The following is a 25,659-nucleotide window of genomic DNA, read 5'->3' on the forward strand; positions in this document are numbered from 1 at the left end:
TGAATCAGACCCTAGCTCCAAACCTGCAGGGCCCACAGTGACTCCTGGGCTGTTCCCAACACTTTATCCATAGTAGAACCCTGTGTCTTCACCATCAGCTTTGTGGGTAGGGATGATGGGAGCTGTAGTCTAAAACACCTGCACAGCCACAAGTTGCCCACCCCTGCCATAGCAGATTTTGATTCCTCCCACCCCTTCCCATTTTGGCAGGTCCTGTGGCTGATTCCTATGAACTTTCTGCTGTGCTTTCTATTATTCTAGTGGGCCAAAGGTTCACTCCCTTCACTTCATGCTCAAGTATCAACATGAAGTGGGTACATTGCCCTCTTGCTACTGATGGTTTGGCTTGGAGAAAGGGTGAGGTGTACACAATTATTCATGGTGTGGAGATAATGGATAGGGAGACACTCAAATCCTATTGAGGACTTCCATGAGCATCTGGTTGGCCACTGTGTGAGCACAAAGCGGAAGGAGATGTGTCCTTGGTCTGATCCAGCATGCCTTATGCCTGCTCCTGTGGGGTCAAGGGCTTCCACTTGTCTATCCAATTCGCTTTCCTTCCCACAGGCTCTTTCCATCTATCTCCATACCTTCCTGATTTTCCTTTTTGGTTGTCACAGATATGTTCTTGAATTTAGGTTACTGAAATACTCTGTTAAACTATACTTGGCAAGACACAGATGCAACTGACAAGGCACATAATGGTGTAGGCAGGGATCTTCCTTCTCTCTGCTTGAAATTGGATGTGGAAGAGATCAAGTACTCCACATCCCTACTGATCTTGCCATGATTAAATAAAATACATTTTCCCTTTGGCTTTGAATGGAGAATCCAGGTCTCTCCCTCTCTCCCCCTTAGTGTAACTAAGACACCAGAACAAAACCTTTTGTCTTTAGTTGCATACTTATGGAAGATGACCTTCTAAGCACAGACTGTGAATACTGTAATATTTTTCAGTATTTGCAATCCTCTGTGGAACTTTTGGGTGACTACAGATGCAATTATATTTTAATAAAGTTGCCCTGGCTCCCACCAAGGACAGACACAGCTTCGTACAGATGAACTGAAACTGTTCATTTTGGTATAAAACACAGTGTAGGCCTAGGGTCTCCAACTACAGCCACTTTAACAGTAACATGACAAAGGATCCTTCTTCCTACAGTGGCTCTGGGAAGCAAATGGGCTTTCCTATAAATATTTATTCTTTGCCCTCTTCAGTACTCTTTTATGTATTTTCCCCTAAAGTGAGGGAATGTGATTTGGCAGAAGTCATTGCTGCTGGGGCCTGAGTCTGACAGAGGCATAACTCCTCTTCTCCTGCCCATATCAAGGGGATGAGCAACAGATATAACTTTCTTTCATCACTGTATCATCATCTTGATTCACACTGAGGTTGTAAACCACTACCTGGCTTACACCACTTAAGACTGCAGGCAAGGCTCACGATATTGAATTTAGTACCAGCATTAGCACCTGGCACCCTTGGGCAGTTGCTGGAAGGACTCCAACCAGCCTCCATTCCAGGGCCAAATGAAACATCATCCTCATCGAGCAAGGCATGATTTTATGACATACTGCTGTGTAAGTGCACATAGTCCCAGTTTTGTTTGGGACATGATGCTCTGGAAGGAGGAGTCAAACCTCCTGCCATTTTCTCCCCAAAACCCACCTCACCCCTGCAGACATTGTTTCCTTCTGCTTGTTGCCCATGGAGGGGATTTCAGGACAAACAGGTAGGAGCAAGGTTTAAACCTACTTTAACTCTAGGTCACTCTTGTCTCGATTCAAATGAACACTGTGCACACTTACCCAGAGAACTGGCAGAGAAACCAATCACACAGAACTACACCACGGATGATAAGGAGAGGAGTTCTTTGCTCAGTAGATAGTAGGCAGAGGGGTTCTAGCCATCTTGCTGATGAGACAGTTTACTATGTAAAGAGATGTTTTTGTTTGTTCAAATGGAGGAGTGTTGAGTCATGTTAGTCCTTATCTGTGGTATGAAGAGTGAGAGCTTACTAATTAGTTTATCATGTCAGGTAGGGAAATAATGCACAGTTTCTGGAGATATGTTGGGAATATATTTGGCAACCCCTGTGAAAAAATGCATTTTTAAAAATAATAACCATTTTGAATTCAGCAGTAGAGGTTGACTGTTACTGATTCTGTAATTGCCAATTCTCTTAAGGTTTTCAGTCATTTGCCAATTCAGTTGAGAAGTAAAAAGGAAGTTTTTATGTGCCACAAAGTCAACTCTGACTTTTGCCAGCCTGGTGAACGAATGCCCTCCAAATGGTCCTGGTCTTCACTGCCCTGCTCAGCTCCGTAAACTCAAGGCTGTGGCTTCTCTTATGGGATTGATCCATCTCATGTTTGGTCTTCCTCTTCCTCCCCTTCTTTTGCCTTCAACTTTCCCTATCATGATTGTTTTCTCCAGTGAGTCCTGCCTTCTCAGGACATGCCTAAAGTATAGCAGCTTCAGTTTTGTTAGATTTGCTTCCATGAAAATTCCTGGCTTGATTTGATCTTGGAGCTACTTGTTCATCTTTCTGTTGGTCCAGGGCATTCACAAAGCAATAAAAAGAATACTGATTTGGAAACCAAGTGGTGATTCCCTCCCACCTTGTCACTGCAGCATCTTCATCTGCTGAAATAAATCTGGCCATTTGCTTTAAAATACCTCCATAATGTGTGCAGCTATGACACAGAGGATCTGAACTGTAGTGGCTGTCTGGATTTCTGATCATTTTCTTGGAAGAACACATCTCCTTAGGTATGCAAAAGCAGAGAGAAGAAAGAACTTCCATTAGTGGATGTGCAAGGTAAACATATCCTATTTGAAGAGTCCTAAGTGTTGGAATGCACCTTGGAGGTCACCTAGTCCAACCTCCTCCAAAGCGTTATTGTCTTTCTTCCATGTTAACTTTTGGGACAATTAAGTATATATTTTTTTGTTTTAGTTATTATTTCATTTTTATGTTAAAATCAGTTTCCAAGGAAAATGAAAACAAAATATAAAGCATGCAAACATTAGACGGTTGCGGCATTTGCAAAATCAGGACACAGGCTGTATTAATATTTCCAGCACTTAAGAGCACAGTGCAAGCCTTGACAGAACTGCTGGCCATTTTCTGTCTAAACATTGTACAACAGGATTGTTCCCTAACAGGCTTAACATTATAAAACAGTGGGTCACAGTTCTCATTCCTAGAATATGGTCCTACCATCTTGGCACAACCACCAAGAAAAGCCTCTTTTCCAGTTCTGCCTGATTTCATGTCAGTTTGCTGCAGGAAGAGGGACCCCTGAGGCCAGGCGTGAGCAGGCAGTAACCTGGTCTTAAACATGGACAGAGCTATGGGCATCTAGGGGGCAGTTCAACATCAAACAGTTCAAAAATTCTATGGTCTACAGAGCAGGAGAAACAATGGAGGCGATCTTCACCTCTCCATCATTCTTTCCTGGAATATTCCACAAAACACACCTCTTGAGTATTTCTGGTAGAGTAGCAAGGTAAGAACTGGGGCTGGGAAGCTTTAGGATCCTGTGGATTCTTGGGTCTTCTTCTCCTTGTACCCTTCCTATTTGAATCCTATTTGCATTCCTCTCCCTAATGAACTGAGGGGAGTTGCAGGGAGGAGAGCTTTTTCAAGCATAACACCCCAACTTTAGAACTCAATTCCACTTGAGGCCTGGTTGGGGCCTATGCTTTTGGCCTTTAGGCAGCAACTTAAGACATAGCTATCCCACAGCTATTTTAACAAGTGAATTCTTGATTTTTAATGCTGTTTTAATTTTTATGCTAATATATGCTGCTACCAATATGTTTTAAATACTTGCTATTGATATAAACTAAAATTTTAATTGGTTTATGCTGTTTTTGGAGTTTTATATAATATATACTTTATTGTTTTACTATTTCTATTTTCATTGTTCTTTTATTTCACGATTTTATCATCATTGCTATTTGTAATTGTAAGTTCTTGTGCCGCATATTATACATTTTTATGCTGTCAAGGATTTTATCATTATATAAGCCACCCAAAGAGCTTATGGCTAGTGGAGTGGCATATAAATCGAATAAATAACAAAATAAAGGCTTAAAATAGAGCCACATGCACAAATGGGTTTCCTCCCTCCTTTGGAATGAACAGAATGAGGAGTTCCCTGAGTGAATTTGAGGGTATTCACCAATAAGAAATGGCTGACTTTAGACCAAATGCTTTACTACAGCCTTCCCACCCAACTCTGGTGCATGAATCAAGAGTAATATAGTATCACTCCATCTCTATAGCCATGGCATTTTTAGGGTTTTTTTTTTTTCTTTAATCAACTCCTTAGAGCTGTACGGTCAAAACACTGACCTATTTGTCACTGACCTGTTTGGAAAAAAAAGTGATGTAACTGAATTAGGATAGATCCTTTTTTTAATGTTTGTAGCCTTGCAAAAAGTCATGTCAAGTCTCTCCATGTGCTCCTGATCTCATTTATTTATTTTTTAAATGATGGACATAATCACTTCCAGTAGCAAGTTTGTCCCATAGTCAAGAGGCTCCTACCAAATACAGGGCACGGATATTCCACAGCTGAAGTTAAATGAGTGTGAATCAGGGAACCAGGGAAGGGAGTTTTTCAAGAAGAACTGAGGCTGTATTTTCTGCCCTGCGCTAATGATTCTAGGCAGCAGGTGGCAGCAGGTTTCTGAAGCTGAGTGCTAATACACAACGGTTATGTTTGCAGGTAAGCCAGCACATTTCCCCTAAAATGCTCTTTCATCATTATTTAGTTCAAGATTTTTTAAAAATAGGGCTATTTTGGCTCTTAATTTTTATTGTGCAAACGGTCAAGTATTTTTCTATTTTCTTTTAAGAAGCTAGAATGCACTTGACATCTCAGAACAGTTGAATACTCACATGTCTTCTATATACCATATTTTTCACTCTATAAGACGTGCCTGACCATAAGACGCACCTAGTTTTTAGAGGAGGAAAACAAGAAAAAAAACAGGCACATTCCCCATCACTTCCCCATGGGCTGCACATCTGACAGACTTACTGCACACACATATTCGCTCTATAAGACGCACAGACATTTCCCCTTTTGAGGGGGGAAAAGTGCGTCTTACAGAGCAAAAAATACGGTAAATAATATTTTCAACAATACAGAGCGGTGCACTTCCAATCCAAACAGTCCTTTCAGTTTTTGTTCTGTATGTAGGAAGTCTAAGAAGCCTCAGGACCTGGGTGCAAAGTGGAAGAATTCAGCTTCTTTCCTGACAAAAATCCTCCCTTTGGAGCTGCTGTTTGCATTCAATGAAGCTTTGATTGGTGCCAAAGGGCTATACATGCCTTTTCCTACTAATGTGGTAATAAATAGGGAAAACAGTTATATCTTAAGAGAATATTTTGCCAAGGTAAAGTTGTGGATGCAGGTGAAAGGAGTGTTAACTTTTGTATGCTTAAAGTTTACCTTTACTGAACGTGGACTACATCTACAGTGCGGTTTAAGCCATTTTAAACAGTGCTTCTCATACCACCTCTTCTTTAGCTTCCCTGGCCTTTGGCTCTTGGGCCAGGTCAAGTTCACTTTCAAAGTGCCACTGCCCTTCCATCACATCATCTTTCCTGTTCCCAGATTCTTGGAAGGATCCCGGCTTTCCCTCAGCTCTTGTTTCCCTCAGCTTCCCAAACCTCCTCACTCCCTCAGGCCTATCTGACCTTTCCACAGGTGATTTGGATGCTTTTCTTTTGCCACCTGTATTTCTGGTTCCTTAACCTTGGCATCTCTGCCTTCCCTCCCTTGGCAATATCAATATTCAATGGCAAGACACACCCTCCTATCTCTACACTCCTGTTGCTACCAGTGGTGTGCTAACCTCCACCCACATTGGCTGCTCTGGTCCACAGCTTCACATTTGCTGTCAATGCAGATCTGTCTGCCTGCGGGTGAATGTATTCCTGGAGGCAGCGGTGGGATTTTATACTCTCTTTTGAGCCTACATCTCTGTGATGAAAAGTCAGCAAAGTATTAATGAACAAGGCCACTAAACTGAAGTGACCAAGAATTGATGTAGACTCAGGCTTAGCAATCCTACATATATTTTTTTAATTAGATGGCAATGGCGTTTGGGTTCCACATGTGAGCAAATGGTAGTTATTTTCCTCTTAGAGAAGAACAGAGTCAAGAGCGTGATGGGATAAAGACAGCAACAGTTTACTCTAATTCAAGACAGGATTGTTGTATTTATAGACTGTTGTGATTGTTGAGCTGTCCAGAGGCGGAAGTGATTGGAAGGCCTAGAAAAATCCTAAATAAATTAAATGACAAACAAATATTTTGAAAAGAATTGAAAGAAAAATATGTTTCATGAAATGGGGAGATGTTAAGTTGAATTCTGTGTATGTTTAATTTAGATGCAAACCCTACTGAATTCATTCTGGTTTCCTCAGAAGTAAGCATGGCTTGCAACCATACATACTTCTCTACTCAGAAGTAAATCCTACTAAGTTCACTGGGACCCACACCCAGATTTGCAAGTTTAGTAAATCCCCCGAAGAACTGCAATATGTAGACATGTCCAGAAAACACAAGCAAGTCATTTTGTTGAGCAACACTCAGTCACTATTCATTTCTCAGGTTTTGTATATAAGCCTGCTCTAATTGGGATAATATGATAATTATGTTTGTGGAGAAAAGGAGATATTTCCAGTGGGTGGGAATATTTGCATGGATTCCTCATGAATGGACATTTCTGTTCATAATTCATGTTACTCCAGAATGCCTAGGTATTTCAGGCAATATGTTAAGTGACTTAGTTTGCCTTATGTTAAACCTTTCCATAACCTGACAAGGTTATTTTTATTTATTGTTCTGTTTGTTACATTCCTCCTTTCCAAAAAACGATTAGAGGTACAATATGTAATATAAGATGATGGGCAGTCTCTCATTTGGCAGTAGGGATGTAAATTACATTGAGCTAGCATAAGCAGTCTCTAGCCCTCCACCAGGAGCTCTTCCTGGTGCCATCAATTTTCTGGGAACGCTGTCATGCCAGACAATGCTATTCCTGTTGCTCTAGGACAGGGGTCTCAAATGCGCGGCCCGCGGGCCAATTGCCGGGCCGGGCGGGGCATGGGGGAGGGGCCCTGCGGCCTTCAAAGTGCCTGTGGCACCCGGGCCAGCCTCCAGGAACGCCGCGGGATGAGCGGCCCACCACCACCGCGGTGGTGGAATACTTGGTGCGGCCCAGCCTCACCCAGACTCTACTTCCAGTGGCCCCCAGGTAAGTTGAGTTTGAGACCCCTGCTCTAGGAGGTCACATTAGCACACCATATTTTACATTAGTGTTAGTGCTGGATTGGATATTTCCCCTTGTCAGCAGTAGACTACATAATACTAGTTTTTCTAGAAATCACTCTGGAGTGGTATGTTTTTATTTGATATGTGATGGGTTTGACTATTATGTACAGATAAACTTGGAACTTACTTTATACACAGATGAACTTGGATTCATATGACCAGTTTTCCATATGGAATATACTTGATAGTCATGTTCCTTAATAAATATACAGATGTCTGTCTTGAATATCAAGATTTACATAAGGAATCCCATAACTGGAATATTTGCTTTAATACTGACTTGACTTATTGCACTGTGAATAAAATATGAAATGCTTGTTGTAAACATTGAGAATAAAGAATATATGTTCTGTCTAAAGCACATGCTTTGCATATTTCATATATTATTTGGGGAAACACTGGGGAAGAGTTTTAAAAGTGTACTGTATTAATATGTGCATTCTTTGTCTTGCTTTTCAAGTAAAAAATCAGTAGGATTCAATTTGACACATGTATTTCTGCTTCCCTGCTCCTAATCCTAGTGGCTTGAGTGTCTTTTTTATAATTAATTCTGCAGACTTGGAAAAGCTATAGAGACTGACATAACAAGAGAAAAATCTCAGCAGCTGAGACATAGCAAACAACTGAAAAAAGAAAAGAAAAAAGTCCAGTTTCTAGCATAGATGTGTGTTTGATGAAGTGTTGCTTGGTGAATGAATTTAGCAAGAACACCGTTAGGAACTTCTTGTTCTTTCTTGTAGAGATACTGTTTAGAGCAGGATTCCCCAAACTTTTGGGGTCTGTGGATACATCTGAAAAATTTAAGCCCTGCTTTGGGCAGCACCACAAAAAAAAAAAAAAAAAAAAAAAAAACTCCCATGGAGAATGTGGGTAGTTACATCAAAGACCACTGTGGGGCCTATCTAGTCAAAAGAAGTATGGGAGAGAAATAGTGAGGCTACAGATGGGAAGAAGTGGGAAATACCAAGGCTAGGGTGCCAGTGGAAGAGAAAAAGGAAGGCTAGGAGTGCAGATAAAGGGGCAGGTAAGCAAGTAATAGCAAGGCTGGGGATAGGAAAGAGGAGAGGTGGGAATAGGAAGACTAGCGTAATAGCAAGGTGAGGACTTTGGTGGAAAGATCTAGCAAGGCTAGATGATGGAAGTGAAAAGTAGGATGGCAAAAGGGAAAGGTTTGCAGGGAAGGAAGAAGATTGGTGTGACCACCATGTTCCTTCTTTCCTGATCCACTGACCTGCTTAATTATTGGGAGTTTCTGGCACAGGAAGGAAATCATGGTACCCTAGAATTTTGCACATTTTATGCTAAATGCTATAGGGGAGTGTAGTGTGTGTACTGGAGGGCCCCAATCATTTTAAAATTATGAAAGTGTGATTTCAGTAATTCAGTGGGACTTACAACAAAGCCTTGTAGTGTGAAGGGGTCTTCTTTAGGATGTTCTCCAGTCAGTCATGGTTCTTTCATGATACTTGATTCCATTGCTTCTTCACACCACCATTCTTAGCTATCTCCCTTCTACTTCCATTCCATGGCATTGAGTATATTCAGTCCTGGTTGGGCTGTTTGTAGGGTCCCATACACCAGCCACAATAAGTTAGTACAGGCAATATTTTAAGTTATTGCCTGCTAATCAACTTCAGGGCAAAACCATGGGTGGTGAGATCCATGTTTGATTTCTTCGACTTTGATTGATTACTTTAAGGCAGATGCTGTTGGTGGTGAGTACTCTGAATTTAATTAGAGCCATTAAACTGGGAAAGATGTTCTTCCTAATCTAAATAACCCCTTGGAGAGGTTGTTAGCTGACAGGTGGAAAACACTGGGGATAAAGCAGCAGAATGGAGAAGCAAGACAGTGATTTAGATTGGTGGAGGGGGAAAGGTTTAAACTCCCAAATGTTTCTACTTTAATTAAACTAGGAGCAGTTTACACAAAGTGTTTATTGTGTGGTTGTTATTCCCTACTCATGGGTGTTTACAGATTCTCTAAATGATAACAAGACATCCCGGTATCACTTCTGTGTCTAACTAGCTGTATTGATGATTTTTTAAAGTGTGGGGAAAATGCAGCTTTTAAGCAAACCAAAGCATACATTCTTTTGTTTTTGTGCCATCCCAGTTTTTCACAATGCCACCTAGAGCTTATGTAGCAGAAAGACAGGAAAGGAAATGCCTTGTGCAGTGCTTAGAGCTCAGTTCTGCAGCAAAACTGGAATCAGGTGGAGCAGAATAACAGCTGATAAATAGCTTTGTGTAGAAAAAGCTCTTACAAACAATCAATGTTCCAGTGTTGGTCTTCCCATAAAGTAGATAGTTTCTACATGCAATCTTTCAGCAAACAGAGTGCTGAAAGATTATATTGTAGAGGAAGGGGTAACTGTGAGCTAGTGTGGTTCAGCGGTTAAGAGCATGGGACTGGGACTCAGGAGAACTGGGTTCAAGCCCCCATGGAGCTCACTGGGTGACTTTGGGACAGCCACAGACACCCAGCCCAACCTACCTCACAGGGTTGTTGTGGGTATAAAAGTGACAGGACGAGAATAAGGTAAGCTGCCTTGAATTCTTGAAGGGAAAATTGGTAGGATATGAACATAATAAATAAATAACTGTGTTGAGAAAGGAACAAACCTTAGAACAATCGTTTTAAGAGAGCTAAAGATGCTGTGATAAAGCAGTCACTGTCTACCATCCTGAAAAACTAATTTGTTTTGTCTCACAAATTGCATCTAGTTGCGTAAAATGTTTAGCCAAACCCACATGGCCCTTTCTCCTCCAACTCTTCCTTCTCCCAATTTTGGGAGATTTGATTTGCAGGGAAGAATTAGCTGAACAATAGATTAATTTTCTCTCTGACCACCAATTCTTCCTGCAGATCTCCCTCCCCTAAAGTAGACTTTCCTGGGGCTCAGTTATATGCCTCTGTGAGGAGTGTCTGTAGTTAACCACTTGTTTCAATGGCCAAAGTTAATGAAATGAAAATGGCTTCCATTTCCCATGCTCAGATCCCAGCATTGTAATGCTTTTAATAATCAATGTATGATCTTCCAGAAGAAAAATATTAGTAGACGCCTGGCGCCGTCGTTATTTGTTTTTCGGCGCCAGGCGAAGACCTTTTTATTTAAGCAGTATTTTAAATGTTAATATTATTGAATTTTATTTGGCCAGGGCGGCTTGTTTTATAGTGTATGTTTTATATTATATATTTGTATTTTATTGTATATATTTTAAAATGTTATTTTAATTTTTTGTTGTAAGCCGCCCCGAGGCTTCGGCGAATGGGGCGGCATAAAAATGTTTTAATAAATAAATAAATAAATAAATAAATAGACAAACTTCGTGAAATCTCCACCTGTTGTGTAATTAGTTTCTTTCCTCAAGGTTATCAATTAATTCCAACCCAGTTGGAGAAACACTAAGGCATTTTAATGGGATAATAATCTAAAGAGAATATTAACTGATTAAGTTTTGTTCCTACAGGAGGTTTATGGAAACCCATCTGACAACAATTCCCAGTGAAGCTTTCTCCAGTTTCCCCAACATTTCCAGGATGTAAGTTTTCCTTATGTAATATTTCCTTCTTTAATAAATGGGAAAATCCATTAAAACAACTTTGTTAACTCAGATTACAGATACATTGATTCAGTACTATATTTTAAAATCAGAGCTCTGTGCAGGGAGAGTGCATTGCATTCCCTTTTGGCCAGTGTCAGGTTCCACCATACCCTTGCCCATGATGGTTTATAGGTGTCTCTCTCTCATTTTTTTTAATATTTGCGAAGTATACCATCACATAAATGGTGGCTTAATTTCACAGCCTTCAAAGTGGCAACTTGACCTCAGACCTCCTAGATCAAAATCCCACACTGTGTCCACTCTGCCAGCCTTCCTTCTGCAACCTGATATCCTCTGGATTGTTGAACTATGGCTGTCATCACCCCAGCCAGCAAATCAAAAGAAGGCTGGCATTCTCTCTTGTCCTCTATGGCACTCTGCTACATAAGGCTGGGGCCGAGACAGCCTGATATCCAGATCCCTTGAGCTTCTCAGAAATCCCCTGAGGGGTTGGAATTGCTCCATGGTCCTTTGAGAAAGAACTTCGTACCTCACAATATACTGCAGCTGAATAAATGCTTAATAGTGGGCTCCAGATCAGGCTTCTTTCCCACTGAGCATAATCTGCCACTTGGTTGAGAATGAGGCTCAGTTCAGAGAATTTGGGCTGGACCCAGACTTAGATTAGCTGTGCTGATGGAAGGAATTCTCCCCAGCCCTTTTCCCATAATGGCCCTCCAGCGAACAATTAGGAGACCCTGCTAGGTGGGATGAGCTGGAAAGGGGAGACAATTCCCAAAAAAGAGACAGAGGGACCTTCCATGAGCAGAACGCTTCTCATGATCTGAGATCTAACTCTTAATTGGTGGTCCACGAGTACATGTCTATGTACGTATGCCGCACTCTTTTCTCATGTACACGAGCACGTGTGTGAAATTATCTGCAAAGGAATGAATGGCATCATGTCTGAAGACACCTAGTATTTCCTGGCACTTGCTCCAGTCCTGGGGCCAAATTGCACATGGCATTGAAGGCCTCCCTTAAAGGCACAACATTTGTGCAAGCCTTTTTCTGCCTTGAATTCCCATGGCTGAGATTGGGATTGCAGTACATGGGGAAAGGTGCCTGGAGAGTGGCCCTGTCTTCTGCCCATTACAGCCTGTTCAGATTCATCTGAGTCTGTCGAGGAGGAGGAGCAGGTGCAAGAGGGGAGGCAATGACGCTGAAGGTTCAAGGTTCCCTCCTGAAGTTTCTCCAGCAGAGCATAAGAATCAGTCTGCTTTGGAAAGGGGGTGGGCGGGTTTGGGATGGGAAGGAGAGCAGATGTGAGACCCAGTCCTTGACCTTGCAAGGAGGCAACAAGAGAAACAAGCTGCCCAGTCAGAGGTTCACTGGCATTCCCACCATCTTGCCCTTAAGCAGCAAAAGCCTCCTGAGGATGGAGTCAGAAGGGAGGCACAGAGGGGAATTTTCCAGTTTGGATTCAACTCTGTATATGGGCAACTTAATAGAAGGCTATTTAGAGTTCGTACTGCTCTGTCATCTGTTAAGTTTCAAGAAAATAATTGCACTTCAAGGATTTGCACTGAGTTGGATAACCAAAAGGAAGGAGGGAAGGGACCAGCTCACAACAGGAGGTTAACCTTTGCTTTTGCACTGCAATTCTGACCAAGATTGCTCCCCGAAATGCTGCTTGGCTAAGGACAGAAGTGTCCTCATGACAATTTATAGTGCCACATGTATGTAATTTGGCCCTTAAAGGTATGCCTAACTGAGAACACAATAGTCACACATTGGTGTAGATAAAGAAGCATGTGGTAAGTGGTGTTTATGTCGTCAGCGAACAGTCAGGGATGGATGTCGTGAAGGCAAAGAGAAGGCTGTTGGGATGTTTGCAGTCTGTTTTCTGAGAAAGGAGGGAAAGTGGAGATTAAAAACCACATGTGGTCTAAGGCCTCTGGTCCAAAGAAAGGAGTAACTTTATGAAACAGACTGAGGAGAATTGTGAAGAGGAGCCAGGAGGCAGGGAAGTTACAGGGCAGCAGACCCAGAGAGAAGATGGCTGAAAGGTGAGGTATAGGAGAATGAGGAAATGGGGAAGAGAAAGGGAAATTAGACCAGCTCTGAAGAGAAACCACAGTGTTTATTGTTGGGAGAGGCTCATATCTAGTGTTGTCATTCTGCTAGCAGCAAGTTTCTACTTCTTATTGAAACACTGTTTTTATCTATGTGCAAGTGTCAAGTCACACATTTTGTGGTGGGAAGCCAACTAGAATATCCTCTCTTTCTCTTCCCTCCTGCAACCCCGTCTCACACTATGCTAAAAGTCTGCTTTGAAAGGCTTCCCCAACCCTGCTGCATCAGGACCACAGTCTTGTGGCTGGCCTTTCAGAGAACCTTTTGCTGTTTAATTACAAGAAGGAGTATCCTAGGACTTCCTGCTAGTGCAGTGGGGAGCTAGCAGCTCCTCAAGCATCCTGAAAGAAGCAAAATGCTGGTTTATGGATCAGGACAAGTCAGCAGAGCTTGTAGAAGGGAGCTCCACTGTCCCCACCCAGGAAATTGTGCTTCTGCTCCTTCCTGAGTTTGCTTTTGGAAGTACTAGTTCTTGTTGCATTAGCAGTGAGTCTCTCTTACACAATGGAATTAGCAGAGGGGCATCAGCGGTCTAGGATGCTGCCCGGGAAAGCAAGGATTAATGCACTGAAAAGTGCCAGCTGAACAAAGTATCATTGGAAAATATTTAACGTTCTCAACAATAACATGCACAGTGAAGCAGACCTTGCTTGGACAATGGAATTACTTGGAACAGGGTTTTCCAAATGTACGTGAAGGTCAGCTAAGGGCTTTGTGTTTTGTGCCCTGGAGTTTAACCTCATATAATGATAGTTTTCTATGTCATTTCGATTTGGCCTGTAGGGCACAGAGCTACTGGCGGTTCTTCCTTATATTAGCATCTGGCTTTCAGTAGGGGCTTGAAAAGCCAGAATTTGCTGGATCTTTGCTCATGACCAGAAATTAATATTCCCAGTTCAGATAACTCAGTTGAAAGTGGAAACAAATGCTTCTATATTCCTCCTGCATTAGCGGAGAAGCAGAGAAGGCAGAATATGCACACTCAGGGCTTATTCACCAGTTTCTCATTCATCCAAACAAAGCCAATGGCAGAGCAGAATACTAACAGCGAACAAATGCAACTACTTCAGTTCATGGGTTGCTCTCCGCCTTTGTGTATGACATTCCTTCCTTTTCATCTTTCTTCTATGTAGATACATAAGCACAGATGTATCCCTGCAGTCACTGAAGGCTTATTCTTTCAACAATTTAAGCAAAGTCACTCATATGTAAGTAAATTTATGAAAATAAAACTTTGAAGATCGTGTGTAATAATATATTAAAAATTTAAACCCATCGGATCTTGTTTATCTCTTCTGTAATGTTTTCATTCTGCTTGATAGCACTTCAGCAGTCTCTGTGTGAGACCCGGCTGATGAAACCATCACAGCAGGAATAGAGAGCTACCACTGGTGCTGCGGACAAGCTGTGCAAGAGTGCAGTAGCTCTGTTTTGAAACTCGGGGCAACGCTATGCTGGAACACTTTCCATGAGTCAGGGAACACTGGCACAGTATTTATGCAGAATGCATTTACCACTGTGAGGGACATGCTAATGAGCACAGAGCAGTTTCCACTGTGCTGAAAGTATGATCTTGTGTCTCACACAAATGCCTTCATAGGAAAAGTGGGGGAAGTAGGAGGAGCTGGGAAAGTGATCTGTGAAAGGGAGGTGACTTTTTAAGTTCCCTTCTATTTTTTAACATCTGTTAAACATATATGCATGTTTGCTTGTGTTAACAGAATGTAACTGGCCCCTTCTCCTGCCTCGCAAGAAAACCATGGAGAAGGAAAGGGTGCTTCTCAAAGGAGCTGGACTGGCCTGCCTCGTGAGGCAAGGATGCTCTTGGTGGTTGGATGGTTACCCTGCATCTGCCTCAGAGGTGGAGTTCCTCTTCTCCTTGGGGGTACAACTACAGCCACCTCGCCTAAGAGCTCAGACTCCCCTCGATCTACTGACATGGATGTGGCCCATCTCAAGCTCCTTGGAGGATTCCTTCAGTGGGGGAATGACAATAAGAGGGTGACAAAAACACCCCTATGCTCATACTGGTGGTTTTGTAGTTTTGAGAAACTTGCATAATGAGAGCACACTAATTTAACTATAGTGATTGTGGAAAATTAATATTAAACAGTTTAAAAGGTTTAGCTGTGCATGCCAGATAGCTGGCGAGCTGTTGCATAAGAAGAAGAAAAACCTCTTTAGATTTTTTTTTTCTGAATTCCCTTCAAAGTTCCACAGATCATTACCATTCATTAGATGTTGTTGCCATCTGCTTAATTATTTATTCTCCTGAGTGTAAGGTTCTTTGGGGAATAAGTGAATTCTTTATGCTGTAATGAAACAGTATATTTCAGAAGTCTAGCTTCTAAAATAATATTTATCAACTATCCCCATAGTTTATTTGTGTCAATTGGCTTTAATAACATTAAACATTATGTAGGAAAAATACAATCATACAACTGGGTACTGTCCAGTTTAAGTTTATGTTAAAAATATTTTTAAACTATGTCAGTGGGAAATGCACAGACAATATATTTTAAATGCCTGTTTGTTTTTGTTTACAAAGTAAGAAGTTCTTATAGAATGGAGGGATGAGTTGTTCTGGTCTCAGCCAGGAGAAAGGTCATAACATCTAGTCTAAAAAGTTAGCCCTCTACTCCAGCAGTGCTCAGAGAGAGGACAAGCAAGCTTTCCATTGCACAACCATATTGGGGTCCAGAAGAGATCTACTCAGACAATGATGCCACCATACTTCACAGGGAAATGCTTATTTTTTGAGACCCATGTGTTACATGTTACTTGGGTAAAACATTTTCTAGTGGTCTTATTCATAAGAAAGGCTTAATGTTTCTCAGATATTTGAGGGTTTGTATTTATTACAGGGAATACAAAAACACAGTAGTGTCATGAGCTAGGGTTCCACCTTTGCGCATTCAAAGCCACAGACCTTTTCCTTGCAATGCATTCTTTGTTGACCAAAAAGCACAAAATACCTGGAATGAATCTCTGAGGATGCACAGAGTGTTTTATTTATTTATTTATTTATTTATTAAAACATTTTTGTTTTGTTGAACTCTGTCTAGTATTCACTCCAAGAACTCTCCTTATGAGCACACATTGACCCTTTCCCTTCAGGAGGGGCATTCTGAAAGTGAGCACACTTCCTCTCTGCACACCAATCGTCTAATTGAGCTGTCCTCCTCTGCTGGCCACATCATGGGGTCCAGAGCCAGGACCACCTTGCCTGAGTCTTAGAAACTCTCCTGCTCCTAGTCCCTTCCTGCCAATTGTGCTTCTTGGTTATTCCCAGGGACTGCCTGCCCACCTGGGAAGTCTGGCCTTGAGATAAGTGTCTCCTCTCATCTCCATGTCTTGGCATGGCCCATCCTGCCAGCCCCCCCTCCCCTCCATTCACCTTCAGATTCTGATTCTGATTCCTCTGAAGTCCAGCCAGCAGTCCTTGAGCATGAATGCCCAAAGTAGACATCTTTCTCACTCCCAACAAATAGTAATGTTCTTTTTGGAAATGTGTTTATATTTTGAGCAGAGATATCCGAAATGCTAGAAACCTGGGATACATAGATCCTGAAGCCTTTATGAATCTCCCACTGCTAAAATATCTGTAAGTACTTGAAACAAAATCCTTGGAAATGGTTATCCTTGCAGAATCTGAGCTCTTACAGAATTGGGTGGGGGGGTTGATTTGGCTCTAAAAGGAAAGCATAGTCAGTGCCAATACTATCTTCAGGGGCAGCAGGGGGACTCCAAAGTTGGAGCATCGCTACAGAAAAGGTCCTCACTTTGTGAGTTCATGTCTTTCTCTCAAAGATGGTACTTGAAGAATTTCCTCCTCTGAAAATGTTCTTATAGTAGATGCAAGATACTGGAGGAGATACTCCTTCAAGTACTTGAGTGGGGAATACTTTGTTGAAGGAAGCATGGATAGCATCAGTCTTGCAAAGTGGACCAGTGTTTCTGTTTTCCAGACTCCCGGGAGGCAGTAGAGCATGGCAACTCCACATAACAGTGTGGTGTTGTTTTCTGGTCTCCTGGAGTGTCAAGCTTGGCAGCAGTCCATACATTTGATTGTAGCACCGGCCCTAAGAAGGGGGAATCACTCCTTGCTTTACCATCCATGGGGGAAATAGGAGATGCCCATGGGTGGATGGATTTGGATTGCAAGAATAGCCAAAGAAGGGTTAATCAGCTCAGCACCATGTCTCTCTTTTATAGTCAACTTTGTGGGGTCTTACATGCATCTCCTTTCTAAAAATGTGTGAGCACACACACAAGTGAATCTCATTTGAGCCACAGGGTAGTTTAATGGTTAGTTAAAATTGCAGTGGAAGTTGTTATCGTCACACCTCCATCCCATGTTTCCACTTTCATCCAAGGACAGGTTGGTCTTTCATCGAGAAATCTTCCCCAAACACACAAACAGACTTTAGTTTGCAGCAGCAGAGGGAGCCTGGAACCAAAAGCCACCTTGCAGTGGAAGTAGCACACTACACACAACTTTATGACACTCACTTACTCATACCTATGTTCATCTTGAAGATTACATATTTTTCCTGATGACCAAACAAGAGTCAGTTATTAATGGTTCTATCAGAGAGACATAAGAGAGTTGAAAATATGAAATAAAGAAGGTCAGAATGTGTGAAAGATAAGCTTGGAGCCAGCTGTTTTGACACCAGAAGTGTAGGTTAAGATGCACACCATGCACACAAGTAGTGTCATGTTTTCTGCATAATGTTTTTTTACTAATCATTGCAAAAAGCTAAACATATTGAAGCACTGTGCAGCTGATCACGACTGGAGATGGGCTCATTCTCTAATGTGAAACTACAGTAAAGAGGTTTCTTTATAAAATCACTTGCTGGTGTTGCCTGTCTCTCTAAGTCAGACAGTGAACAAGAGGGACCTTTTTTATCCTCAACAACCTCCTGTTGGTCTGGGCTGACCAACACCCAAAGCCACATCAGCTACTCACTCCATGCAGGCAGCATTGGCATTCAACCCACAAGCAAAAGCATGGCTGGAAGTTAAACATACTCTGAAGTTCAAGACATTCTTGTTCTGCAAGGAGCAAGCCATAGGAATCAAGGAGGTGGTTGGAGATTCAGTGCCCTGCTGAGTTCAGTTGATTTGTTTATGGCAATGTGATTACAGATGGTTTTCAAGAACTGAAATTAGAAGAGAAATTAGAAGTACATTTTCTTGAAAGCCATTAATCAGTTTTGACCAAGCATGGTACTTCGCTCTAGTTAAACTTCATTAGTATATGGTAATTATCTTTGCTCAATGTAGGGAATGATATGTTGTTGAAATAATCTGCCAGGTGATTATTTTTAATAAGAATAAAATAAACACATTTAAATTGCCACTTCAACTTGTAAATTGTCTCTCTTCCAACACTGTCAACTGGAAGACTGCCAGCTCCTTCCCACATCTGAAAAAAACTACCACTTTATACATCCTCCAAAGGTCAGAAGCCTACTTAAGAAGTCAAAGCAAATATAAGGCCTAGAACAGATTTCTACCTATCTGGAGCAATTCTTTAATCCTTATGCACCTGAAACACTGGAGGATGCTATTATAGTCAAGTGGCAATGTATGAATTCAACTGACTTCAGTGGGACTTATCTCTGCCTACTTGGTAATGGTGACTAGGATGGTTCCCTCTTCACTAGATGCTGTTGAAAAGCCAGTTATTTGCAGGTTGCTAGATCCCACTGAGATCTTTAATACTAGTGTAGTGTAGTTCCATTTTAGTACATGTAGGACAACTAGCACCTGTGAAAATTCCCACTAGTACTATTATGGATACAGGAGCCTTGTCAATCTTTGTATTTTGACATCCTAAGCTTAATTCTCTATGACTTTTAATAGTGGTATTAGAAAAATTTTAGGAATTAGTAGATGAAATTTCACATGTCATGATCAAATATTGCATGTCTCTAATTTTCTGTGCACTTGGCAACCCTTAGTATGCAACAACTCTGACTGAAATATCCAAGAGTCAAGGTTCCCAGGAACCATCAGGGAAACTAAAACATGCTAAGCCAAACTGTTGCATTGTGCAAGCAGCTGTGCCAGTAAAGACTCTAGGCTGTAAGATCTTTGGGACAGAGACCTGTCTAAGAAACATGTTGCACATCAATGCTGCTATTTGCAAAATAATAATGTGTGTGTATATTTCATATTTATTTTGAAACACGAATTATTATTACTTAGTGCATACACAATAACATGCAAAGGTATGTTAATTCAAATAGCAGATGTTGGGGAGAGTAGTTCATTCAGGGGAGTCTGTGGATACAGTTACAATAAAATGGTTTGATTGTTTGTCCTTCATTTTAGTGTGATTTTGAACACCGGACTCAGAGTTTTTCCCGACCTCACCAAAATTAACTCAGCAGATCTGAACATTTTGCTGTAAGTACAAACTAGCCCAAATATATTGCAACAAACTGCAGTCAGCAGCGTCATGCTCTGCATTCTCATCCACATCCATACGGGAACTCAGACGTGTACACATGCCCAGGCAGATGTGGAAAAGAAGTGTTCCTATCATGGTTGCCTCTCCGGAAATGATGATGGGTCAAGGAAAGCTGGTGGTGCTGTGATGCTGTATCTCGTGTTGTGTAGCACTGGACTACAACTGAGTAACATGCAGCGCGCATTTGACCCCAGGCCTTGTTGTGCTCCCACTCCCACATTGACTTCCAAAATTAACCAGCCTGGCAACAAGAAAAGACCTGGTTTGAAAGAAAAAGCACCCCTTTTTGCTGCCACACTGCCAAATTTCAGAAGCAAATTCAGACAGGGCAGGGTGTGCCCCCACGAGGGGGTTCTGAGGGCAGAAATTGGCTCCTGGGCCCCTGGCAGTTGCCTATCATTCCCTGGCATGAGGGAAGACAGAGCAGGAGGGAAAGTATTCAAGATGGGAGACTTTTGCACTAGCTGGTCCAGTCAGGGTATGAAAAGAACCTCTTCATATAACCTGGACATGTTCCCCAGCAACTGGTGCAGACAGGCATATTTATTTATTTATTTATTTATTTATTTATTTCGATTTTTTGATTTATATCCTGCCTTTTTCCTACAAAGGGCTCAGGGCAGCTTACATCTCCTCCTCCATCTTATCCCCACAACAACAACCCTGTGAGGTAGGTTGGGCTGAGAGTCTGTGACTGGCCCAAAGTCACCCAGTTGGCTCCATGGCCGAGCGGGGACTAGAACCCAGACTGCCTGAGTCCCAGTCCCATGCTCTTAACCACTACGCCACACTGGCTATCTATATATAACTTCTGCTACTGGAGGCAATATATTGGCATCAGGGCTACTAGCCCAATAGCCTTCTCTTCCATGAAATGAGAATATGGTTACAATAATCTATAACTGCATTTAGTTTTTCCATCTTTCTTACAGTGAAATTGCTGATAATCCGTACATGAGTTCCGTGCCGGCAAATGCATTCCATGGACTATGCAATGAATCTCTTATACTGTATGTTGTTTTCTTTGGCTCTATTGTGTTTTATCCATTGTGAAATAGTAGTTCAGCCATAATCAGTAATACGTATTACCAGGTGGCATTTCCAATTTCCCCAACCCTACCATTAGAAAGAGTAAGGCAGTCACTTCAGATGCGTTGTGCACTTTACTCTGCACCTCCTACCTTAACCTGCTGCCTTCAGATTGAAGACAGATTCATGTGCCAATTTAAGTTGGCTATTTTTACATGGAATGGGAAAGACTCTATTTTGTTCTTCATGTGAGGCAGCAAACTATCTTGGGCTAGTCTGGAGCGCCCAACATACCACTGTAGAAATTAAAATTGCACCCATCAGTGGGAAGCTGCCAGGCTATGGTTTTCCCAGTTGCAATGTATGGCTGTGAAAGCTGGACCATAAGGAAGGCTGAGCACTGAAGAACTGAGGCCTTCGAATTGTGGTGCTGGAGGAGACTCCTGCGAGTCCCTTGGACTGCAAGGCGATCAAACCAGTCAGTCTTAGAGGAGATCAACCCTGACTGCTCTTTAGAAGGCCAGATACTGAAGATGAAACTCAAATACTTTGGCCACCTAATGAGAAGGAAGAACTCCCTGGAGGAGCCTGATGCTGGGAACAATAGATGGCAAAAGAAGAAGGGGACGGCAGAGAATGAGGTGGCTAGATGGAGTCACTGAAGCACTGGAGTCACTGGTGTAAGCTTAAGTGGACTCTGGGGGATGGTGGAGGACAGGAAGGCCTGGAGGAATGTTGTCCATGGGGTCACGATGGGTCAGACACGAATTCCTAACTAACAACAACACCACCACCACTAATTGACATGAGGGCCCCCATGCCTTAATTTAAACTGGCTCATAGCCACCTAGATGGACTGTACCATGATGTTGTGCTTTGGGAAATTCAGATGCATAAGTGGTATGGACAATTATTCGATATTCCCAGTGGAATCAATGGTGGCAAGCAACGTGAGTCTTCTACTTGCCTTCCTTATTCTGTAACTTTAAAAAATTAAATTGATATAGGCCCCTGCTGGAGTATTGCACTGCAGGAATGCTCCCCTAACATCAAAAAGGGAAGAACACCACTGATGGTAGGTCCCTGTCCATATGCTATAACATTTGATGACTGGTGGACCCCCTGTGGAGCACTGCCCAGAAGAGCCTTTTCAGCACTGGCACCAAAACTGAAAAATCCATTGTGAGGAAGGTTTGTCCAATCTTTTATGGATTTTCCAATGTCAAGCAAATCCCATTTCACCACAGAGAGCATTTGAAGCTTTCTTTCTGAAGGAGTTTCCTTTGGATTATTCTGCAGGGTTGCTGAACTATTCTCCTGCTAAATTTGTTGTTTGTTGTTGTTATCACCTCTGCTTCTGGTTTTGTGTTTCCATTGTTTAAATAGTTTATTATGGTTCATGTATTAGCTTTCATGAGGTCATAGCTCAAGAAACATGGCATGTTTAAATAAGGATTTTGTTTTTCCAAGTGAGCTGTCTTTTTGAACTTAAACTAAATCTAGTTTTGCCTTCTTAAATGAACCGTTTTGTGCTACATGCCATTCCTAAGCCTATTACTGTTTAATGCTTTTTAAACCTTTGTGTTATGATTATATATTTATATGTATAAATATGATCAAAATAAATAATTGCAATCATAACATACTACAAAACTATTTTTCTACATTACACAAGTCATGAAAACATTACAGAATAAGTGTAGCTTTGGTTTTGTTGTTATTTATTAGAAAAGTATACATAGGTGAACTATTCTAGTATGAATTCAATAGGGATTACAAGATTGTAACACGAAGTCTAAAATACAATTGTTGGCATGAAAACTTCAAGAGACACACTGCATAGTAATGGAGGCTGTGGTAGGTTCTTCTGCATCCAAGTTTATGTTTCATTAGGGTTTCTATGGAAATTTTCCCCCATCCCAGGCATGTTAGAATACCTGACATTGGTTTGGGCACAAATATAAAATATATCATTGTCATCATGAGGGCCAAGGGTGCATGAAAGTATACCAAGACTGCTCGTATTGTATCATACAAGTCACTAATATTGCACTATCTTGTAAGCCACTCAGAGAGTCTTCCTGGCTAATGGGTGGGGGGAAATTTAATAAATAAATAAACTTGTGATTTTTGTTTGTTTGCAGAAAGCTCTACAATAATGGTTTCACAAAGATAGAAGCTCATGCTTTCAATGGAACAAAGTTAGATTCCGTGTAAGTAAATAAGAATACTTAGCATTCATATAGCACTTTCAAGTGTTCAAAGCTCTTCTTATACATTTGCTGTGATCTTTACGACAACCCTGGATGGTAAATCAGTCTTGTTACCCCACTTTCTCAGATGAAGATGGGAGAGAAGGCTGCCACGAAATCTCAGAGAGCTGGGGAAAGCCATGAGTTGTAGGAAGCTTTAACTTGGAGTCCTGCATTGTGTAGCAGATTGAACCTCATGGCCTTATCATCTGTGAATCCAGGATATCTTTCTGTCTAAAAGCACAACAGGAATATGCTGTTAGTGAGTTCATAGGAGAGGGTGGAGGGAATCAGCAAAAATGGAGATCCTAAATGGATGTGTAGACAGGTCCTTTGCTTCAAGGATTCACTCTGTCCTGCCCTGCCAAGCCCAGTACAGTTTGCTCCACCATTTTCTTTCAGTGTTATGCTCCAGTGATATTTCAGAGTGCTCTCATGGGATGCCGGTCAAGGCCAGGTATGAACATGGACCTCATTCCACCCTCATTCAGCAGGTGTAACAATTCGCACCAAATAATATTGTACTACTATAATAATCATTCTTAGTCTTGCAGGAGAAAGAATTTCTGCATATATATACACATTTATATAGAATTTCTGAAAAAGGAAATGAAATCTCAGTTTTGAAAAAAGAAAATATGAGGGAATATGAGGCAATTGTTTTCAAAGTGCCTTTCCAAAAGACTTTTATGTATTTTTCAAGAATAACAAGTTTCCTGTATGAGAAATTGCAGTATGGGGAAAGAATATACATATTATTAGCAGGTAGGGACTTTTAGGAGGTATGAGTTAATAGCTATGTTATTTGGTTGCTTCTGAATTAAGGTTGCCCATTGCCAGAAGGGTAAAATCACAGATTTATATAAGAATACCATGATGTAGTTGCTCCTAAAAATAGCTCCTGTCCAGACATTTTCAGGACTTTTGAAATCTTTCTACATGAATGGAATTCAGCATCTTGAAACTTTATATCATGCTGCTTAAATGGACATGCCTCATCAGAAAATCTGGCTACGCTCACCATGAGTTACTTGGGTTTTCAAAAAAAAGAGCTGAATTTTTACCAAGCTCTTCTGTTGCACCTATAGAAGTATAATTCCTTTAGCAGAATGTACTTAAGAGCTGAGAACTCTTGTGGCTTAAATCTGAGCAGGCTGCTGGCTCCCTAGCTTTAGCTAAATGTTAAATCAACCACTCAGTCAAATTGCACTTTAGCAATTAGCAAATCATGCAAGGAAATAAGCAGTACATCCATTATGTGGTGGACTTTCTGCTTCCTATGTATGGATGCTTGGTTCCTGCTGTGATCCCAAAGGATCAGCTGCCCCCCCCGCCCCGCCCCCCCACACCCCACACACAGAAAGAAATCATTTTCTGTGTGCATGTTCACATAGAGTACCAATGAAATTTTTTTGTATTTAATATTTTAGAAGCAGGATCAAAATTTCCCATATCATAGAATCAGAATAGAAGAGTCAGAAGGGGCCATGAAGGCCATCGAGTCTAACCCTCTGCTGTTGTAGGACACCAAGTTACACCATCCCACTCAGGTGGCCGCCCAGTTTCTTTTTGGATGCCTCTAATGTGGGAGAGTGCATCCCTTCTCTAGGCAGCTGGTTCCACTGTCGTATTGCTCTGACAGTGAGGAAGCTTTTCCTGATGTCCAGCCTGAACCTGGGTTGTCACAACTTGAACTGATTATTCCGTGTCCTACACTCTGGCATCAGCAAGAAGAGATCTGGACCTTCCCCTTTGTGACAGCGTTTGAGGTTAGAGGGATATCCTGTCCCCCCTCAATCTTCTCTTCTCAGGGCTGAACATGCCCAGTTCTCTCCTTCTCTCTTCATAGGGCAGCGTTTTCAAACCCTGGATCATCTTTGTTGCCCTCCTCTGGACCCTTTCTATTTTTTTCCTGCATTTTATTTAAATCTTGGTGCCCAGAACTGGTCACAGTATTCCAGGTGAGGTCTGACTAGTGAGAAGTATAGCGGAAGTACTACTTCTTATATACTCCTCACTAGTCAGACCTTATCTGGAATTCTGTGTCCAGTTCTAGACACCAAGATTTAAGAAAGATGCAGAAAAAAATAGAAAGGGTCATGTTGTGAGCCACCCAGAGACTCAAAGTGATTGGACACCCTAGAAATATCCCACATAAATAAAATAAATAAATGTTGATGCTTTTAAAATTGCACACTCCAGATTCAGGCAAAAAACAGAAAAATAATAATACTGGGCTTCTCTCTTCATGCACCTTTAAGGAAAAGTCCAGAAAAAGTTTAACAAGGTTAATCTCCATTGAACTCAATCAGATTTCAGTTAGCTGTTTTAATGGGCAGTCCCATTTCATTGTTCTTAATGGAATTCCATCATAATGACTAATGTTTTCTGGTTCGCGCCCTGGATCTGCTGGAGCTAAAAAGCAGTAGCTCTGTATGGCACCTCAGCATTTAACTTCTGCATATTGGATTGGAGCCAGACAGAAGCACTGTTAGCGTGTAATGATAAGGGAGAATTCGAGAAAATTCAGGCTTGGTATGAATGAGGCCATGCTCTTGACTTATGACTCCAACTTGGAGGGGCAAGGCAGATAATCCTAGTCTGGTGGGCTGGCATTTTCTCTCTCCTTTTTCCTTCCCAACAAATCTCACCAAGAGGCTTCTAGCCGCAATCTTTATTAGGCTTAATCTGGCCAGCCAGGGCTGGTTTCATGATTTAAAGAGAGCCAGTGTGGCATTGTGGTATGTTGGACTGGGAGATGCATAAGCTGCCTGGGTTCCTTGCAAGAGGAGAAGTGGGCTATAGATACAGGCTGATGATGATGATGAGTGACACCTGCCTGGAAAGGAGA

The 25,659-nt window shown here is 41.7% G+C and overlaps 1 protein-coding gene across 1 annotated transcript in view; it reads left to right on the forward strand.

Annotated features, from left to right (window-relative positions):
* The window catches only part of TSHR (thyroid stimulating hormone receptor), a 54,305-nt gene that overhangs the window by 10,430 nt on the left and 18,216 nt on the right, over positions 1-25,659 (forward strand). The window contains exons 2-7 of the mRNA XM_044436471.1: positions 10,833-10,904; positions 14,177-14,251; positions 16,573-16,647; positions 19,389-19,463; positions 20,460-20,537; positions 22,701-22,769. Coding sequence (XP_044292406.1) covers positions 10,833-10,904; positions 14,177-14,251; positions 16,573-16,647; positions 19,389-19,463; positions 20,460-20,537; positions 22,701-22,769 — 444 coding nt within the window. The remainder of the gene's footprint in view (positions 1-10,832; positions 10,905-14,176; positions 14,252-16,572; positions 16,648-19,388; positions 19,464-20,459; positions 20,538-22,700; positions 22,770-25,659) is intronic.

The sequence above is a fragment of the Varanus komodoensis genome, unplaced genomic scaffold, assembly GCF_004798865.1.
Source record: "Varanus komodoensis strain SLA01 unplaced genomic scaffold, ASM479886v1 scaffold3, whole genome shotgun sequence".
NCBI classification, from domain to species: domain Eukaryota; kingdom Metazoa; phylum Chordata; class Lepidosauria; order Squamata; family Varanidae; genus Varanus; species Varanus komodoensis.